Source organism: Prionailurus viverrinus, chromosome A1, assembly GCF_022837055.1.
Source record: "Prionailurus viverrinus isolate Anna chromosome A1, UM_Priviv_1.0, whole genome shotgun sequence".
NCBI lineage: Eukaryota > Metazoa > Chordata > Mammalia > Carnivora > Felidae > Prionailurus > Prionailurus viverrinus.
In genome coordinates this window covers 232,508,591-232,527,388 of record NC_062561.1, presented here as the reverse complement: position 1 = coordinate 232,527,388, position 18,798 = coordinate 232,508,591, and the positions used below count along the sequence as shown (strand labels likewise).

The following is an 18,798-nucleotide window of genomic DNA, read 5'->3' as shown; positions in this document are numbered from 1 at the left end:
GCTCAGCCAGGGCTGTCCGCTCCGGGTCCTTATCAATCCCACCCTTATCTCCTTCTTCCTTCCACCCCTCTCTCCCCGACCTCGCCCACACCCAGACCCTTGCATTTCTCGTCACTCCTCCTGTCACGTACGCTTTTCAATCTCTTGTCCCAAGCTCCACTCGTGGTAGGACCTCAGGACATGTTCGACACTGAACCGTGTTCTCTAGCGAGTCTTACCGGCTCCTGAAGTCCATGCTGTGTCTGCAATTTCCCCTTCGCCTAATCACAGTGAGCACTTCATCTCAATACGCTCGACACGAGGCTTTGGGGAAAACCACGGCTTTCCTTAATTGGGTCAGTTCTGACATGGGATCTAGCAGCTACTCAGGACAGCACTGGCGAAGAATTTCAAAGCTCTAGGCCTCTTCTGGGCCATGAAGAGCCACACGGAGCTAGTGCCCAGCTTGACAGGAACTCTAGGGCAACATTTTCAAATTTCTGCTATTTCTTTTTTTTCCTTTTTAAAATGTAGCATCTCAAAACGGCCTGGCAGTCTAGGAAATTATCTGTAAAACCCCAGAAAATGACAAGATTAAAGGGAGGAAGAATAGCATGAATATGTGCAACACAAAACAATTGCAAGTAAAAGGTGTGTGTGTGTGTGTGTGTGTGTGTGTGTGTGTGTGTCACACAATAATGCTCCAGTTATTCTGTGATCAGTATTTGATTTTCAGATTAATGAGGAAGGAAGCCACCAGAGATGAGTCAGGAAATGTAAAGACGAGCCAGTTATAAAAGCCTGGAAAGGAAAGCAGAGAGCTTTGCAAAGAGCTTTGCATTTGAGACTCTACACTTATTTTTATGTCCAGAGGACACCTGGACCCAAACGTGAAACATCATCAAACTTTAGGACCAGGGTCATGTGGATGTTGAAGTCACATGCCATGATACGTCCAACAGAATAATGAAATGTTTAAAGTCTGTACATAAGCAGGCCTTTTTATAGGTAAAGTAAATACAGCCTATCCCGCCTCCCCGAAACCCTAGAAAATGATAATCACACCATCTACTGACAGCAAAGCTGCATGGGTGGAATCACGGGCTAGAGGACTATGGGAAAGGTCACGGGCAATCCGGACTCAACCAGTTTAGGGACTGGATTTACATTCCGTCAATATACTCTGTTTACTGTGTCAATTTGGGGGCTTCTACAGCATATTAGGGGCCAGACAGAATCAGGGCTGAATCCTGGCCTGGCCACTCACTGGCTACGTGTCACTGGGCCAGATCACCTCCCTAAACTTCGGTTTCTTCATCTCTATAATGGGCACAGTAATACCCGCCTATAGGTGGTTTGAGCTTTATTTTTTTTTTTTTAATATTTTTTTAATGTTTATTTATTTTTGTGAGAGAGAGCAGGGGAGGGGCACTGAGAGAGAGAGGAGGACAGAGGACTGGAAGCAGGCTCTCTCTGTGCTGACGGCAGAGAGCCGGATGCAGGGCCCAAACTCACGAACCCTGAGATCATGACCTAAGCCCAGATGGAGAGTCGGATGCATTAACCCAGGCGCCCAGGTGGTGTGAGCTTTACATCTGATGTGAAGCACTTAGGAAGTGCCCAGAACAAAACAGGTGCTCCATTCGCAAGCACAGCCTAAGGTCGATAGTGAGGACTCTGGACTCTGCTGGAATACTGGCTCTGCCACTCATTTGCTGTGCCACATTGGGGAAGTCAATTAACCCCTCTGAGCTGTTGAAGGGGGAGTAGCAATCTGGAATGGGGTTAATCGATAACCAACTCAGAAACAGGGATGATAAGAAATAGAGTAGTTGCAAGGATTTAATGAACTAATGCAGACAGGGTACCAAGGACAGGGCCAGATGTCCTGCATTCTAGAATACTGGCGACGGTGACGGGTTGTGATGACTCAGTCAGCCCACCAGACAGCTGAGGAGTGCTTAGTGGTGGAAATAATCTCTTACGAAGAGTACCAGGCGGGGCGCAGAGGCCTGGAAGGACGTGTGTCGGCAACATTTGTCGACGGCTTAAGGGCCTTGAGAGGCTAACCCCATCTGCCAACGGCGTGTCAAGTGGTTTAACCCACAGCGGTCAAGAGCAAGGCCGAAGTCAAGAGCACAGGAGCCAACACACTCCTAAGGCACATATTACAGCAATGTCGCTGCAGGGAGAAAACAAACAAACAAACAAACAACCCTTGCTCACATGTTATGCAAACCCTGCTCTGCAATCAGCCTGCTTCGGAGTTCTTGGCCCCACAGAGAAGAAATCTTTGAGGTAGGACGTTAAGGTCCAGGGTGCCGCTGTGCTCACGCCTGTGTCTTGCACTCAATCGTCCTCTGGCATATTTATGTAAATAGCATGTCTTCCCTAAACGCTGTATTTCACCTCATGAAAAAAAATCAATAGAAAGAAAACGAGTAGGCTGTTCGGTCTGTATTTCTAGACATGCTAATAAATGATCGACTCTCACTATATTGACACCGTTTCACAGGGAAATAGCTATTTGCGCCTTACTCCGCTGGAACTCTCACAGAAAAGTGTGTTCCATCTGCTCCCCAGCCAAGTCTCTCTCTCTCATCCTCTTTGTCCCTTATGGAATGACTGGATATAAAGACGGGGCCTCCCAGGTTTTGTGGTGGAGGAAATCCCACAGGCCCATGCTCTCCTACTCGATACTGAGTTCAAGAAATGTCCAAAAACTGAAAGTTTCCTTGTAACTCAGACGGAGGCAAAAGTTAACCTGAGCTGACCCAACTCTGTAAATTTAAAAACATCATACACAGATTCCAATATGCTGCCTGAGGCCTCACTACGGGTGCTACGTGTTCATGGTTTCATCCTCTTAGGACCCCCAAATTTCTCAATTCTGAAATAAATTGGGCCCCAAGGTTTTCGGATACAGGACTGTGGACCTCTAGGAGAGTTACCGATGCTGTTATGTTCCAAACATGGCTTTGTGAAAATAGCCAGTGAGGCAGGCAATTCTAGAATTTTCTTAACTGAGCTGTCAGCACAGAGCCCGACGTGGGTCTCGAACTCGTGAACTGCGAGATCACGACCTGAGCTGGAGTCGGATGCCCATCTGACTGAGCCACCCAGGCGCCCCAACTGCCTCCTTTTAAAAAAGAACCTCGACATGGCTGATCTCATGATTTAAAACGGGCAATAATCGCCCAGAAAGTTTGCCCCTACTTTTGTTTGCCCCCAGGTGACTGCACTATAACTCATACCCTACAGGGACACGTGGGGTTTCTGAGAACATGGATGTCTTTTCAGGGGACATGTGTTCTTGGGAGCTACTCTTTGGAAGCCTGGCCTGTTTGGGCCCTGTTAGACCCAGGTTTAAATCCCGGATCCAATAACTTGCGAGGCACACGGCACAGGCACGTGGACCTGTGTCCCATGTGAAAATCGGGGAGATTTTCAGTTCAGCGGGACTGTTGGACTGAAACAAGGAGATGAGCAGAAACATGGGTTAGCTACCTTCCAGACCCTTCCCACGCTGACTTTCCTCCTCCAGCCGGTGGAGACACCCTCTGGGGACACGGCGTAAGGCAGAAGGCCTGGGGTTCACTCTTTTTCGCAGACAAGCTCAGAGAGACGTGTATGTATTTGTGGCCCACGTTTGCATATTACAGGGTGGAAAGGAATAGATTTACAGCGAGGTTCTGCAGCCAAACCCGACATCAGAACCTCCCAGGAAAACTGGGGGCGCCGCAGACAGATGAGCTGTCGGGGACCCGGGGAGTGAGGGGCAGAGAGGTCATTTAAGGACACCTGGGCGCACCTCAGGGTGTGGCCCCACTGGTTTCGATTTGGCTGAAGAACCAGAGTCCAGATACCTGTGGACGGTTTTAAATCTGTAGCTCACTGTCTTAGCTGCACAGATGCCAGCCCGCCCCAGAGATTCAACCAGAACGGCGTTTTCACAGGTCTCAAGGCGATTTCAATACTGTCGTGGAAACTGAGGGCACTGCCCATGGACTGACAGTAAGCATACGCCCCGCCTGAGTCAGGGCAGAGGCTCCAGATGCCCGCTTCTCCCGTCTGGGGACAGAGCCTCACTGAGTAGGAAAGAAACACGCGGCGCAGGACCCCACAGGGCGAGGGGTCACCAGACGTGCAGGGAGGAGAACAAACCTCACGTGTAACCGAGTGACGCGGCTGTGAAACACACACAGTCGCCCGTGTGCTCACCTGGGACTCTCCCATCCCTGGTCGTCCTTGTCTTTCTCTTCTTTGGTGTCTCCCGAATGCGGGTGCTTCTGCACGATGCGCATTCCGCCAGCTTTCACTACAACAGAAACAGAGTGGGGTGTGATTGATGTGGCAACGCAAGCACCAGACAGAGGCCCAGGGGAGCTAGCTGGAAAGGTTCGCCCCCCCCACCCCCACCCCCACGGCCACACGTTAGTCCCGACGACCGGGCAGTGACAACGATTAACGACAGAGGTCAGTGTGAGGACGACGTGGCAGCCAAGGCGATCTTTGACTCCAGATCCACTCAGACGCTTTCCAAGGCTCTTGTTTGTTCCATTTGTTTCTTACAAGAACTTTGCAAGAGCAGGAGCGGACCCGGAGGATAAACCACGTGGACAAGGTGGCTGCTTGCTATGGGTTCTTTCTGTACATCGTCTTGACTCAACGGGGTCCCCCTTAATCCCCGCCCTGTGACATTTTCTCAAATACTGATGATGCTGTGGATGGGACCATGCAGCCACAGGTGACACGGGACAGCTGCCGTGCCACGGTCACAGAGCCCACGCGGGCAGAAGCCAAAACGTCTGTGGCAGCCGTTCCCAAACTACATTGTGAAGCCTCATTGTGGGCACACGTTAACTGTTTTTAAAAGTGGCCTTCCTGACACATAATTCACACACAAGCTGCCCGCCCACGGGGCACAATCAATGGTTGTGAGTGTGCTCCGAACTGCTGTATGGCGATCGCCACAATCGACTCCAGCACGCCGTCATCACTCCAGACAGAAACCCCATCCCCGCTAACGGCCCCTCCCCAGGCGCCCCTCCCCCCAGCTCATAGCAGCCCCTCGTCTGGCTTTGCCTGTTGTGCGTATCTGGCCTGCTTCTTTCACTCGGCATGTTTCCAAAATTCATCCACGCACCAGCCCGTGTCAGCCCTTCATTCCTTTTTATGGCTGCATGGTGGTGTTCTTGGCACGGAAGACCACATTTTCCGTGTCCCTTTGTCTGTTGGACATCCAGGTTGTTTCCGCCTTGTGCCTAGTATGAAGGATGCAGCCATGAGCGACGTGTGTCCAAGTTTGTGTGTGGAGACGTGGATATACACCTTCCCTCCCGTGGGCGCACGCTTAGGAGTGGGGTAGCTGTGTTCCACGGTGACTGTACTCATCCTTCTGAGAAGCTGCCAAGCGGCTTTCCAAGGCCATGGCGCCATTTCACATGCCAACCGGTCTGTGGGTTCCCGTTTCTCCGCATGCTCGTCGACACTTGTTACTGGCTAACTTTTTCATTGTGGCCATCCTAATGGGTGTGGAGTGTTACCTTATTGTACTTTGACTTGTGTTTCCTCAATGGCTAATACGTTAATACTGCCTTCCAAGAAAACAAACACAAAAACAAAACACCAAAAATGGGGACTCTAGGATCTGTTAGCGTGGGAAATGCTAGGTTGAACAAATTAATGCATTTCTTCAAGCCAGATTTTCTTGGCCGTTAGCATGCATTGTGAGCTTTATGAGGGGCACAGGGCAGAGCACCTTCCCCACGTTCATATGACGCCACGAGTCCCTCCCACCCCAGTAATGCTGGTTCTCATCCTTCAGGACCATAGTCCTCCACAGAAGAGTTTGGAAATGCCGGCCTTATATCCTCAAACAGCCAGCCTCCCGTGACTGTCACGGGCACGTGCTGTGGGGTCAGTAAGCCACCACATTGCCCTCAGCTGTATGGTTTTGGACTATTTAGCCCCTCAAAGCCTCGCTGCTTCATCTGCAGAAAGGGGGTAAGAGATGCATCCTGAGATCTTTAAATAAGAGAAGCTGTTGAAACCTTACCCCCGTGTGACAGTGTTCGGAGGTGGGGCCTCAGGGAGGTGATTAGGTCATGAGGGTAGAGCCCTCCTGGATGGGATTAGGGCTCGTATGAAAGACCCCCAGCCCCCACCCCACTGAGGTACCCTGTCCTTTCCCCCCGTGTGAGGACGCAGCAAAAAGATGGCTATCTACGCACCAGCCAGCCAAATCACTAGCCACCGAACCTGCTGGTGCCTTGATCTTGGACCTCTAGACTCCAGCACCACGAGAGGCTTCTGTTGTTTATAAGCCATCAGTCTGTGGTGCCCCGACACAGCAGCCCGAACAGGACTAAGGCGGCGAGTACTTGAAACAAAGTGCAGCCCAGTGACCGGTGCTCACCGCCCTCAGGGTCGTGGTGTGGGGCTCTCCGTGTAGCCCCCCCTCCTGCGCACAGCTCTGCTCACAGACAGCCAACATGGCAGACCGTGTCCTCGGGCCCCTGCTGAATTAAGAAAAGTCCAGGGCAAGCTTCCTTATGATTCTAAAGAACAGGAAGGAGAATGTGAAAAACGTGCTCAGGTTCCCACACTCGGGGGTTATTAGTTTTCAATTTCCCAGCCAGAGTTTGTGGCCTGGGCTTCAGGAGGCCGACAGCACCTGCTTCGAAGCCAACAGCGCCTAGCAGCAAGCAGCCCGTCGGAAAAATGCAAAGCAGAGGGCGGGTAACATAAAGGACTGTGTCTGAGGACACATCTGCCACCAATACGAATTCTCTTCAAGGGTACCTTCTACCTGGAAAGGAGGAAATATAATCCTGTGTGGGAATTCTTCAAAAATCTGTTTTAAAAAAATTTTGATGTTTAGTTTTGAAGGAGAGAGACAGAGCGCAAGTGGGGGAAGGGCAGAAAGAGAGGGAGACACAGAATCCGGAGCAGGCTCCAGGCTCCGAGCCGTTAGCACAGAGCCCGACGCGGGGCTCGAACTCACAGACCGTGAGATCATGACCTGAGCCGAAGTCGGATGCTTAACCGACAGAGCCACCCAGGCACCCTGAGCCCATCTGTTGATTTTTATTTCAATCATTTTATTTTTCACTTCTAGGGCATTTCCAATTCACCCCGTCTTTTACTTGATAGGGTCTTTTTCGTGTCTTGTGTTTTTAAGTCTTTTCTGTGTGCAATCGTTTTAGGCACACTCGTGTCATTGTACATTCAATTACTGTATGATCTGAGGTCCTTGGCAGTCTAATCCCACTGCAAGTTTTGTCTGCTGACTGTCATGCTCATTCTGGTGATTGTACATTATGAGCTCTCCTTCAGAATGGCTTTGTCTGTGGGGGCCTCTGGGGCCTGGGGCGCAGGCGGCCTCCCTTCGGAAAGATGTTGTACACTTGTGTGAAACCAGTACAGGCACCTGGAAATCCTTTTTACGTCAGATTTCTCAGAACAGGGATTGCCAAGCTGTAGCTTTGAACTCCTAGCCCCTGTAAAGGCAGGCCCTGCGTTTACACGTTCTTAGGGAGACTTCTTCTTCCCCATCGGAGCCCAGGCTGAAGGAGAGCGGTTCCCCACCATCCCGTTGTGCTGCTGGGCATATGGGCTTCTCCCTTGCTCCACAGGTTTGACCTCTGAGCACCCCATTTTATGTTGGGTCTTGGGTTAAATGAGCCTGGTGGGGTGGGCCCTAATCCAATATACTGGTGTCCTTATACAAAGAGGAAGAGAAACCACCACCTGCCTCATGTGGGCCCAAGGCTCATGCTAACTGTTCTGAATTTGTTTCTTCTTCGGGAGTGGTTCCTGGGGATCTCCCTCACTTTGGGCTCAGATTTTTTTTTTTTTTTTTTTTTATGAAAAGAAAGCAAGCAAAAACACCACTGCAGGTGGCTTATCACAATATTCCAGGTTGAGTAGTCTGTCAAACCTTAAGAAACAGAAACTGAAAGAAAATTCTGTAACATGTTAAGATAATTTTCTACTCTATTGAAATGTAAGATCAGAGAGTTATGTTTTTGGCTAAAGGGGGCTGTAAGAATTGTCCCCCTAAAACTTTTTTTTTCTAAAAAATTTTTTTTAAGTTTATTTATTTTTAGGGTGCCTGGGTGACTCAGTCGGTTGAGTGCCTGACTTCGGCTCAGGTCATGATCTCACGGTTTGTGAGTTCAGGCCCCGAGTCGGGCTCTGTGCTGACAGCTCAGAGCCTGGAGCCTGCTTCGGATTCTGTGTCTCCCTCTCTCTCTGCCCCTCCCCTGCTCACACTCTGTCAATCTCTCTCTCAAAAAAATAAACATTAAAAAAAATTAAAAAAAAAAAAAAGTTTATTTATTTTTGAGAGACACAGAGAGACAGAGAATGAGCAGGGGAGGAACAGAGAGAGAGGGAAACACACAATCAAAAGCAGGCTCCAGGCTCTGAGCTGCCAGCACAGACCCCGATGTGGGGCTCGAACCCACAAACCCACGAGATCATGACCTAAGCCAAAGTCAGATGCTTAACTGAGCCACCCGGGCGCCCTTTAAAGTTTTTTAAAATTCATTTCCTCCCCACATATCCCACCCTTCGCCCACACCCATTAGAAATCGATCAAAGCTACTATGGGCTGTGTTGTGTCCCCCGAGTTCACATGTTGAAGCCCTCAGCCCTGTCACCTCAGAATGTAGTTGCAGATAGGGCCTTTAAAGAGGTGAGGAAGTTAAAATGAGGCTGTTAGGGTGGGTCCTAATCCAATAGGGCTGGTGTCCGTCTAAGAGAAAGAAAGGACGCTGGGGATGCCGCCACAGAGAAAAAGTCACACGAGGACACAGCAAGAAGACAGCGGTCTGCAAGCCCAGGAGAGAGTAGCCTCAGGAGAAACCCGCCAGCACCTTGATCTTAGCCCTCCAGTCTCCAAGCACTTTGAGAAAACGAAACCCCACCTGTGGGATTTTGTTACAGCAGCTGGAGGTGACTAATACTCAGGCCCGTTTAAAAAACAATGCCTGACTCGTGTCAACTTGGCAGACATAACACTTTGAAACTACAGCTCACAGATATGTTCTAGAAATGGACGAAAGTGAAAAGGGCTGTATAACCATACAAAGAAAGCCGCCCATGAAGGTCCAGTCGACATTTGAAATAAGCCAGCCCAAAGCCCCACGGCTCTGTCGAAGTCACTACACGTCAAGGCTCAGTCACCCCCCCCCCCCCCCCGTTAGCACTTCATTTAATTTGGTTTATAAAAACAATGAACTTCATCAATCCCTCACAGCGTGTGTGGTGATTAATGCAGGAATAAAAAGTGGCAATAATAATAATAACTCAACACCGAGACACATTCATTTCAATTGGCGATAACTGCCAAAATCTATGACAGCATTTATTGTGGCTGTTTTATCGCCGTCACTAGAACTCCTCATTTGTAAAAAATACAAAGGCCAGAGTTATTTTTGCAGAAATCTTTGCAAATGTGAGTATTTTTAGGAGACATTAGGAAAAAAAGAACTCGGAATTTCTCTCAAATGAAAGAATCCCAGATGCCTCTTAGAAGCGCTGTGCACATGTCAGGGGCATGATCCTGGAGTCAGATCCCTGGGTTCCAATCCTGGCTCTGCCCGGGTGTGTGCGTGCACACGCGCGTCTCTTCGCACGTGTGTGTGTTGCTGCCGTTCTCTGTGGCTCGGGGTGCTCCGTCTGGGAGGAAGGGGAGACCGTGCTCTCCCAGCAGGGGGTGCGGAGGACTAAATGACTTAGCCCATGTGACACGGCTCCCCCAGTGCCTGGCACGTGGCGAGGGCTCGGCCGGTAGCTGCTCCTATTAAATGGGTTTTAACCCTCAGCATCTAGTACTTAGACCTCCACAGCCTGTGTCCTCGGTGCTGGCCTTTCCCTCACGACAGTCACCTAAGATGTAAGACGGGATGAAGGTCCAGGCTTGTGGGGATGGGGGATGGGGGATGGGGGAGACACCCTGTAAAGCGCTCCGCTGATGTGGTCAGCTACCCAACAGCAGGACCGTTGTCAGTGTATCACCATCTAAGTGTGGAAGCTTCCAGGGAATCAGATCCCGGCTCATTCTTCGGCTTCACTCTTCCTCACCATTTCACCATACGGCTATGTGCAGGCACCGTTCTCACCACTGGCCTCGTGATCTCCCACCTCACAGGTACCGCGGGGTGGATCCCGAGGGTGAGGCGGGGGGAGCCGGCGGGCCGAGCCAGCACAGAGCCGGATCCGGCCCTGCGGCCTGTGCCCTTAACCGCACCCTGCAGGCCTTTCTCTGCTTGGACCTTCCAGAATACAGAGAGCATCACGGACCGCATAGAAACACACAGTGATGGCCCGGGCAGGCTCTGATTACTGCCACCAGGCTGGGGAAGACCATGAGTTTGACCTTCAAAGCTCTCTGCAGAGAGCTTCCTGCCTAAGGGGTAAAGGGAGGGGGGGAAGCATCTTCCTTGGTCAGACTTTGCCAGGGGGGACATATTGAGCACACTCTCCTGTGGCCGGGGCATCCCCTCAGGGGTCGGGGTGTGCTGGCTGTAAGGGGGTCGCTGGCGGCTTTCTCTGTCCCTGCTCAGTAGCAGGCTAGAGGGCCCCACAGCTGGAAGTCGGGCAGGGGGACGAGAAGGCTCTCCCTAGGATTACTCACGTCTCAGCCCCCGTTTCACACAAATATCCCCAAAGCACTAACTGCAGGTGTCCCAGCGCATCGTGAAAAGTGTACCGCACCTTTGTTCTTACCTGACAAGAGCCGCTGAAATGTTATTCGAGGGAAAGCTAGTCCAGCAAAAAGAAGGGGTGCGAGGGTCCCAGAACTGTTCAGGTGAGAAGAAAAGGAACCAGACCAGAAGCCAGCCGGAAGCTGTAGGTTAGGAGCAAACCCAATAATCTCAGGCAGGGCAGGTGAGCCGGGTGGAAGGTGGAGCCGGGCCCCCCACCCCGCCCCCCAGGGCTGGGAGGTCAGGTGGAGATGGGGGCAAAGGAGCAAGGTCCACGGCAGTTAGCAGCTACAGCTCCCCAGGAGCGGGCACGGAGAACTCACTGGCCAGCAGTCCTGACAGGGGCTTCCAGGTCCACAGGCGGCGGGGTGGGGGGGGGGGGAGTGTGTGTGTGGGTGGGGGGGGGGGGGAAGCAATGACTTGTGCTAAAAAATGAGCCCCTGAAAAATTTCCAAACTTACCCCTGATGGTTTGATCCCTAAGAGAGCAGAGGAAGAATGGAGGCAAACTGCTATTCTGTGCTTAGAATCAAAGACGAAGGTGGCAAGGCCCTGACATTATACAGGGCAATCCGGTCACTTTCCAGGGGTGGAAATGAAGTTCAGGGTCATGGCGTGATGGCCTTGGAGCTCTGGATCAGACCTAGACAGGCCGGGCTGCCCTCCGCAGCCGTGCGCGCTCCATTCTGCAACGGGGCTGTGACCCAAAGGACAAACTGCACGGTGACTGGACCAGGATGGGGACCCTGCTGGGCAGCCTGGGCCAAAGCTGAGGAGGGGGTGGGGGCAGCCACACGGGTATCCTTCAGTTTAGGGAAGCCAGTCCCTAAAAGTGCAGGGAGGATAGGGTCCGAGCCTGGAAGCCCAGCAGAGAAACCTGGCACCAGCAACTGGAGCCTAAGGCTGGACTGGAGCATAAGGCTAGGGGTTCACTCCCCATCCCCGCCGCCCTTGCAGGTGGGCTGGAGCCACTGAACTGGGTTCTGGCCAAGGCTGGCTACAGCAGCCAAAGAAAAGTGATGCAGTGACACGTGGAAGTCACAGGTGTGACCGTAAGCCCCCACACCACGGCCTACACCCACTGTCCCCTCCGCACAGGCCATGCCAGCGGGGGCCCCGGCCCCTGCACTTGCTCCTTGTGGGAGGGCCGCCTGCCCGAAAGGGAAACAAACCTCGACCAGTTCAGCCCGGGATTCTGGGGTGTCTGTTAGGGCAGTGAGCACTATTGGACTTACTGATAGAACTGTAATTAATACTTCATACTTTTAATATAACTGGGACTAATACAGTACTTGATACAATAGTGAGTGTTCCCTATATAAACACAAAGATTCCCCAAGCGGGGAAGGGGAAAGCATGTCCCGAACCAAGCACGAATGCATGGGGCGTCGTCCTGAATGGGAGGAACATACACAGTGCACGAAGCAAAGTCCTGAAGAGCAAAGTGAAACCTAAACTGTGTTTTAGAAATGCTGCGTTCCACCCTGACTTGAAGCGCCTGAAAAAAAATGCAGTGACTAGAAGGGCCTTTTTTTTTTTTTCCTTTTCTTGGCATGTCAGGAGCGAAGGCAGACCTCTTCCCTGTACTCTTCCAGCGTTAATCAGTGACTGGGTTGAGGACACTGGGGGCAAGCTCGGCAAATCTGTGGCTTTATGCTTTAATACAATAAAAGACAAATGAGTCTTTCATTGCTAGCAATACACTGGCCTCGGTAACATGAAAAACCTTCTGGCGATGATTTAGGGAGAACCATCACCCACAATCTTTTAAATGCATCCTTAACTCACATTTGAGTGACTGATGTAACAAAGAATTCAATTATCGTGAAGTTGCTAAAAAAAGCAGTCTACTTCCCGTTTTACTTTAAATAAATACAGTCGTGTTTATGTTTCCGTACGACTCAGCTCTAGAAGGGATGGGAAGTCTACTTTTCAAAGAAAACCATATGTAAAATTAGTAACGCTCAAAGGCATCCCATAGATATACGAGAACTTTACTGACATATGGTGTTGGCTACCCTGGGAGATGGAGGGGAACGGGGCCAGCAAAATGTTTTGAAGAGTGAGATTTTATCCACGTCGCTGCCACAAACTCCCGAAGACAGGCAGAAATGAGTAATAGTGTGTCTGATAATTACGTTCTCCTTTCTGCCGTGGCGCACTGGTCCTGCTGTGTGATGCAACAGAACCTCGCTAATTCTAACTTTGCTAATCTGTATTTGCAAGAATGCTCATAAAACGAGCGGTCTCAGCCCATTTCTCCGCAGATACTTTGTAGCTGAGAGCAGTGGGAGGTCTCCAATCTTAAATTAAGACTTCATTACTTTTGCCAAGGGCCCGGCCGGGATGACAGGAGCACTGTAGCCTGGGAGGTGATGCCTCCACCAGTCTTGCCCCGAAGCTGGTATTTAAGGTGGTGCTTTGCGCCACTTTGGGGAGCTACTCCGTTTTCCTTGGTCTCTCCCATAAGTACAGGAGGCATCCGTGTTACCAAACTTCTGTTTGTTTTTCTCTTGTCAGTCTGTCTTTTGTGAGCAGTAGGAGGGTCCTCAGCCAAGAATTTAGAAGGGTAGAGGGAAACACTGGCACACGGTAACACTCAGCACAGGCTGGTTACTACTTTCGCTGCTAAGATGCTACCTAAACTGGCTCACAGCCTCCCTGCATCACTACGACTCACTGGAGGCAGCTCAGAAGTTCAGGGACCTTGTGCATCCTGCATGCTCTGTCTGGGGAAAGTGAGAGGTGAGAAGAGGCTCGGCTTGGGAGAAACTCACTAGGGAGCTATGTATTATTCTGTGCCTGACACTGTGCCAGCCCCCCGGGGATGAAGATCTCAGTAAGTCCCAGGCAGAAGCAAGAAGAAGAGAGGCAGACAGGCGCACGTAAGTGTGACAGTAAGGAAACGGAATGTCGTAGGGATGCACAGGAGGGTCCCTGGTGCAGACAGCAATAACGAGAAAACACAAAAGAACATGAAGACAGTCATGGGAGAGAATTTTATTGTTTCTGATTGAGAATGTAGGCACAAGTCTTTGTCATCCAACTTAAGCACTTAATGAGAGGGTTCCTAAAGTTTTTAAGGTTGTTATTTGATTTATGAACGGTGCTCTTGGCTATCTTTGATGATTATTCTTTATTATAGCAGGTCTTTCTTTTCTTTCTTTCTCTCTCTCTCTCTCTTTCTTTCTTTTTAAATTCTGTAATAACATCTACTCTGCAGAGCTTCCTACTCTCTGGCCGGAGTAAGCAAGCAGACCCTGAGCTTCCCCGCAGGGAACTCTGTGATCTGGGAGAGTGCGCTGAGGGGCACTACTGGGAAGCAAAATACCGCAAGCCAAGCCGCAGAAAGCAAAAAGCCCCTTTCTAACCTGCGCCCCTGGGCCAGGATGCCAGGCCCTTCCTCCGACTCTGGCCAAGAGTGACCAGTCTCAGAAAATGCAGAATAACAGTGAGCAGCTCCTTCTTGACTGGGAACCCAAAGGCTGAAGGACCTGTCCTGAAGTCACTTGAGTTTACCTGTGGGGTTAAACGCCCTTTGGCTCTGATTCTGATGGATGGAAGGGACTGAGCTGAAGAGTGTCCTGGGCTTTCCCAGAGGAAGGTCAGCTGGCCCAACCCTCCCATTTCAAAGATTAGGAAAAGTAAGCCCCAGAGAAGTGACAGGCCTCAAAACTCAGAACCCCAGGTTCACTGCTCACCAGCACAAAAGTTGGTTCCTTGCACCTCAGGGCATAAATAAGCCATTCAGTTTGTAATTCGCAAAGCCTTAGCTGTTCAAAATTCACAGAAAATCAGAGTCCTTTAAGAAATTTCTCCCAGGGAGTTAACAATGTACAGTTTATACCTCTGATCTTAAAAATCTCCATATGGATATGTCTCTCCATGCAATTTAATTACTGCTACGTGGATTTGGTATCATTCCAACAGATACGCTTTAATGCCACTCATTCCCCCGGGACAGGGGAGCCATGGGCAGACTAATGCCACATAGTCCAAGGACATGACTGCAACCGGAGGGGTTCCTTCCTGCAGAACCGCCCAGGTGAGCAGGCAGCTGGACGTGGATCCCTGTCAGGAGGAATCCAAGGTCAGAGTTATCTTTAAAAGAAATCCCTAGGGGCGCCTGGGTGGCGCAGTCGGTTAAGCGTCCGACTTCAGCCAGGTCACGATCTCGCGGTCCGTGAGTTCGAGCCCCGCGTCAGGCTCTGGGCTGATGGCTCAGAGCCTGGAGCCTGCTTCGGATTCTGTGTCTCCCTCTCTCTCTGCCCATCCCCTGTTCATGCTCTGTCTCTCTCTGTCCCAAAAATAAATAAACGTTGAAAAAAAATTTAAAAAAAAAAAAAGAAAAAAAAAAAAGAAATCCCTCTGAGGTCCTGTTTTTTGTAACTAATGCAATACAAATGGCCCCAAAGCCTGTCTTCCCCAAATCCCACGCCTCCTAAGTCCCCACACGGCGGTCAGCCATTTTTCTTCCCTAGTGCCAGTTAGTTTTCGTGTTGTTGAGAGCTTTTTTCACCAGTGAAAAATATTACCTACTCTGGAATGCACCTTATTGAAAAACTGCTCCGTTGCCCCTGTTGAGGCAGAGACTTAGTGTCCTAACGTGAGGACAGCAGATGGCAATTAGGCGACTCTACTGGAACAAGAATGGGCCCAAACGGGGCACAGAAAGCAGCCACGTTTCCATAAGGCTTCTGTTATTAGAAGGCTGAGTTCATAACACTAACGTGTACAGTTTAGACTCTGAAAGACCCCCACACACAGAGGCGCCGGTAGCCTTTGAGTCTCTCCCTGTGTCCTTCCATATGGATCGATTGTCATTCCAGAGACAGCGACCCATTTGGACAGAGTCGAAAGAACAAACGGGAACCCTGCTCCGAGAGGGAAGAGGTGGGCCCTAGGAACTTAAAAAGTCTGCTTAGATTCGTTTTTTTTTCCTCGAGAAAGCTGACTCTTTATCCTGGATTTAATTAACTTCCTTGGCTCATAAGTTCAGGATTTGCAACAACAACAAAAAAAGTCCGAGGAAAAACTTTTAAGAAAGAGCTGGATGCGAAAGAAAGTCGGGAAGGGGAGGGGGGAATCACACTGAGTGATTAATGATAAAAATTATTTCCGCTTCTCTAGTTCTTTTATCCGCACGAAATGCTGTCAGCCTACAATTAATCGTCACCACGACACGACACACACGGACTTTTCAGCGTCCCGGCTGCCCGTTTTCCTAAGACATCTGTCTGTCCCTTCTAAGTACGCACTCGGCCCAAACTTTCTCGGGGGAAGTTGTGCAAGCGACTTTCTTCCAATCATTCTGATTTGCATGCAACTCCCACGGGCCGGCGAAGCCGGGGGCGCTCGGAGCCCAGGCGGAGCCCCCGAGCGGAGCCCCCGAGCGGCCCCCGCGCCCCGCAGCCGGGGCGGACGCCCCCGCCCGGAGCCCCCTCCGCGCCCCGCGTCCGCAGGTTCGAGCCCGCCCTCGCGCCCCGCGGCGGGAGAGAAAGTGGGAACGAGTCAGTACCGGCGGGCGGATGTCCAGCTTTCGTCTCTAGCTTCCCCTCGGGAGGCGAAGACATGATGCGACCGCGCGTTCGAGGGGCTGCGACGGCGACGGCGACCACGGCGGGCTCGCGAGCCGGGAGGGAGGCGCGCGCGAGCTTGAGCGCCGGGCTGCGAAGGAGGCGCGCGCGGCGGGGCCGCGCACGGAGGCAGCAACTGCGGTCGCCGGGAGGGGGCGCGGCCGCCGCGCGCCGACGTGGCGCGTCTCCCTTGCCCGCGGCTGCGCGTTGTCGTCACTGCGCCCGGCCCCGCCCAGCCGGCCCCGGCCCCTCCCTCTCGCTCTGTGCACTGAGCATGCGCGGCTGGCAGCGCCACGTTGGAAGCTGCGGCCGCGGGCGCCGGAGGAAGAAGGAGGGTGAGGGTGGGGTGTTTGCGGTTAGAGGAGGCGGGGCTGATGCTGGCACAGACTCCGGCAGGATTTCGAAAGGGCCCAGCGGGAGGGTGGCCGCTTCTCGCGCCGCGCTTCACCCCTCCCCCCCGCCGGAGGGGCGGTGACGGAGGTGCGGAAACTGCCGCCGGGGTGGCGCGCGCAGGGGGTGATGCAGGTTGTCTGGGAACCGGCCCGCGGCCAGGTGTGCACACCCAGCTCACACTTGGAGCGACTAATTATGTGCGGAAATGAGACCCCACGTGGGACCGACTAGGAGCCTGAGGATTGCAGGGATTTGCTCAAAGACCCTGCATATGGGAGTGCCCCCCGCAGCCCCCAGGAGAAACACAGCGCTGTGAAGCCAGGGACCAGGACTGAGTTCTTGCGCTGCTGCCTCTGTGCCCCCCGGCGTGCTGTTGCGATGGATCTGGGTTCTGGCCAAAGCTGATCCTTAGCCTTCGTGCCCTGCTTCACATCACTCCCGCCTTCTCAAGCGCTTTGCAATTGCAGGTATCCTCTCCTGCACCATCCATCCCGCCTTGCCGAATTAGCGTTCAAACATGCCCAGTGGCTTCAGGAAAGGAAATACCACCGTCTCTCTTGGCTGTACATCCTACCCTTGGCAATACAACTGATCAAAGAGGTTAAACACCTCACTCCCCCTTTACCCCTCAGCCCAGTCCAATCCAGCTGCCCCCGAGGTTACCCTCAAACAGGTATGGTTCTTTTATCAAGGTTACTTATGACCTCCATGCTGCCCAATCCGGTGGTCACCTTTCCATCTCATCCTACTTGACCTGTCAGCATTGACCTAGCTGACCGTCCCCCTCCTCCTTAGCCTCGTCCTAACTCTGTTAGGTGTGTTGGCTTTATTTCTAGATTTATAGACGTTTGAATATTCTAAGGCTCATCATCAGCCTTCTTCTGTCTGGATCTTGTTTTATGGCAACATGCAGGCCCATGGGGATGACTGTCATTCATTTACTTACGGACAACAAATCTGCAAACCCATTTCTCTACCCCTGTTTCTCCACTAAGCTTCAGACTCCCACTGTCTCCTTGACCTCTGGGTGCCTAACCCAACGCTGCCCAAGTGTGCATCACAGCACATATGCATGTTCTACCCACTGGGGCTTTCTCCCCACATTTCAATAGCATTAAGAGCAACATCGTTGTTGGCCAGGAGGCCGTCATGATGTAGTTGTCATTCTTTTACATTCATTCACATCAAAACTCGCAGACAGGTGTCAGCAGCTTAGAAGAAAATCCGAAATAAATAGCAGAGCGCTCTTTTAAAGAGGTGAGCCATCACTAACACTCTAAATGGAACAGTGAGAAAATCCACAGACACTCTGGATATGGATCCTGAATGGAAAGGACCTTTAAGGATACCTAACCAATTAATTGTATGAAGATTTTCCTTTTTATGTACGTGCATGAGTGCTATGTAAAGACTCATGTCTTAATAATTCTGAAAGAACCGTTTCTAAGAAGTATAAAATAATTCTAGAAAACATTGTGTTATAGTTTAATTGGCAGCATTTTTGCCCCTAGTGGGACATAAAGCTGCATGTGAAGAGTGATGACGTCTTCAGGGGCATGTGGCATTGCTAGGGAACCCTGGGGTAAAAGAAAGAAGCTTCTGAGGAGGGAGTCAAGCTACTCAAGGACCTTGGTGGCCCCACTGGGCTGCCCTGAGGCCTGTTCTGGGACTACGCTGACTGGAACACCCTGGTGTGATAGTCATGTCTAGTTTTACATGTTCAAAGCAGCATTCCTGATTCTCGCACCTAGCCCCAAATACCTTTCCACCTAGAATAGCATCCAGACTACGGTGTGGGGTACCTGCCTAATCAATAGCATTACTACTGAAGAAAATGTGGTTGTGTAAGGAACTTGGCTTGGAAAAAAACCGTCTGAGTTTTTCCCAGCCTCCCTTGCAGCTAGGGGAGGGCACATTCTGCCATGGAAATGTAAGTGGAGGTTTGTTGGGAGATTTGTGGCAAAATTTTGCACGGTTGGTGTGAAAACTGCTCTTTCTCGTGTTGACCTCGTGGCTCACACTGCCTCGAATTCAGACAGCAGGTGCAAAGCAGAGCAATCCTATTGCAACCGTGAGGCAACTAAGGGCACGAATGCCATGTGCTCAGGGTGGCAGAATACACGGGCTTGAGGTTCT

General features: G+C 51.4%; 1 protein-coding gene across 1 annotated transcript in view; it reads right to left on the bottom strand.

Moving 5' to 3' along the window:
- Positions 1 to 16,429, bottom strand: part of DAP (death associated protein) — a 64,108-nt gene extending 47,679 nt beyond the window's left edge. Inside the window, exons 1-2 of the mRNA XM_047859498.1 lie at positions 16,212 to 16,429; positions 4,201 to 4,297 (exon numbers count right to left, since the gene is read on the bottom strand). Of these exons, the coding sequence (XP_047715454.1) occupies positions 4,201 to 4,297; positions 16,212 to 16,266 (152 nt within the window). The 5' untranslated portion in view covers positions 16,267 to 16,429. The remainder of the gene's footprint in view (positions 1 to 4,200; positions 4,298 to 16,211) is intronic.
- Positions 16,430 to 18,798: the final 2,369 nt, after the last annotated feature.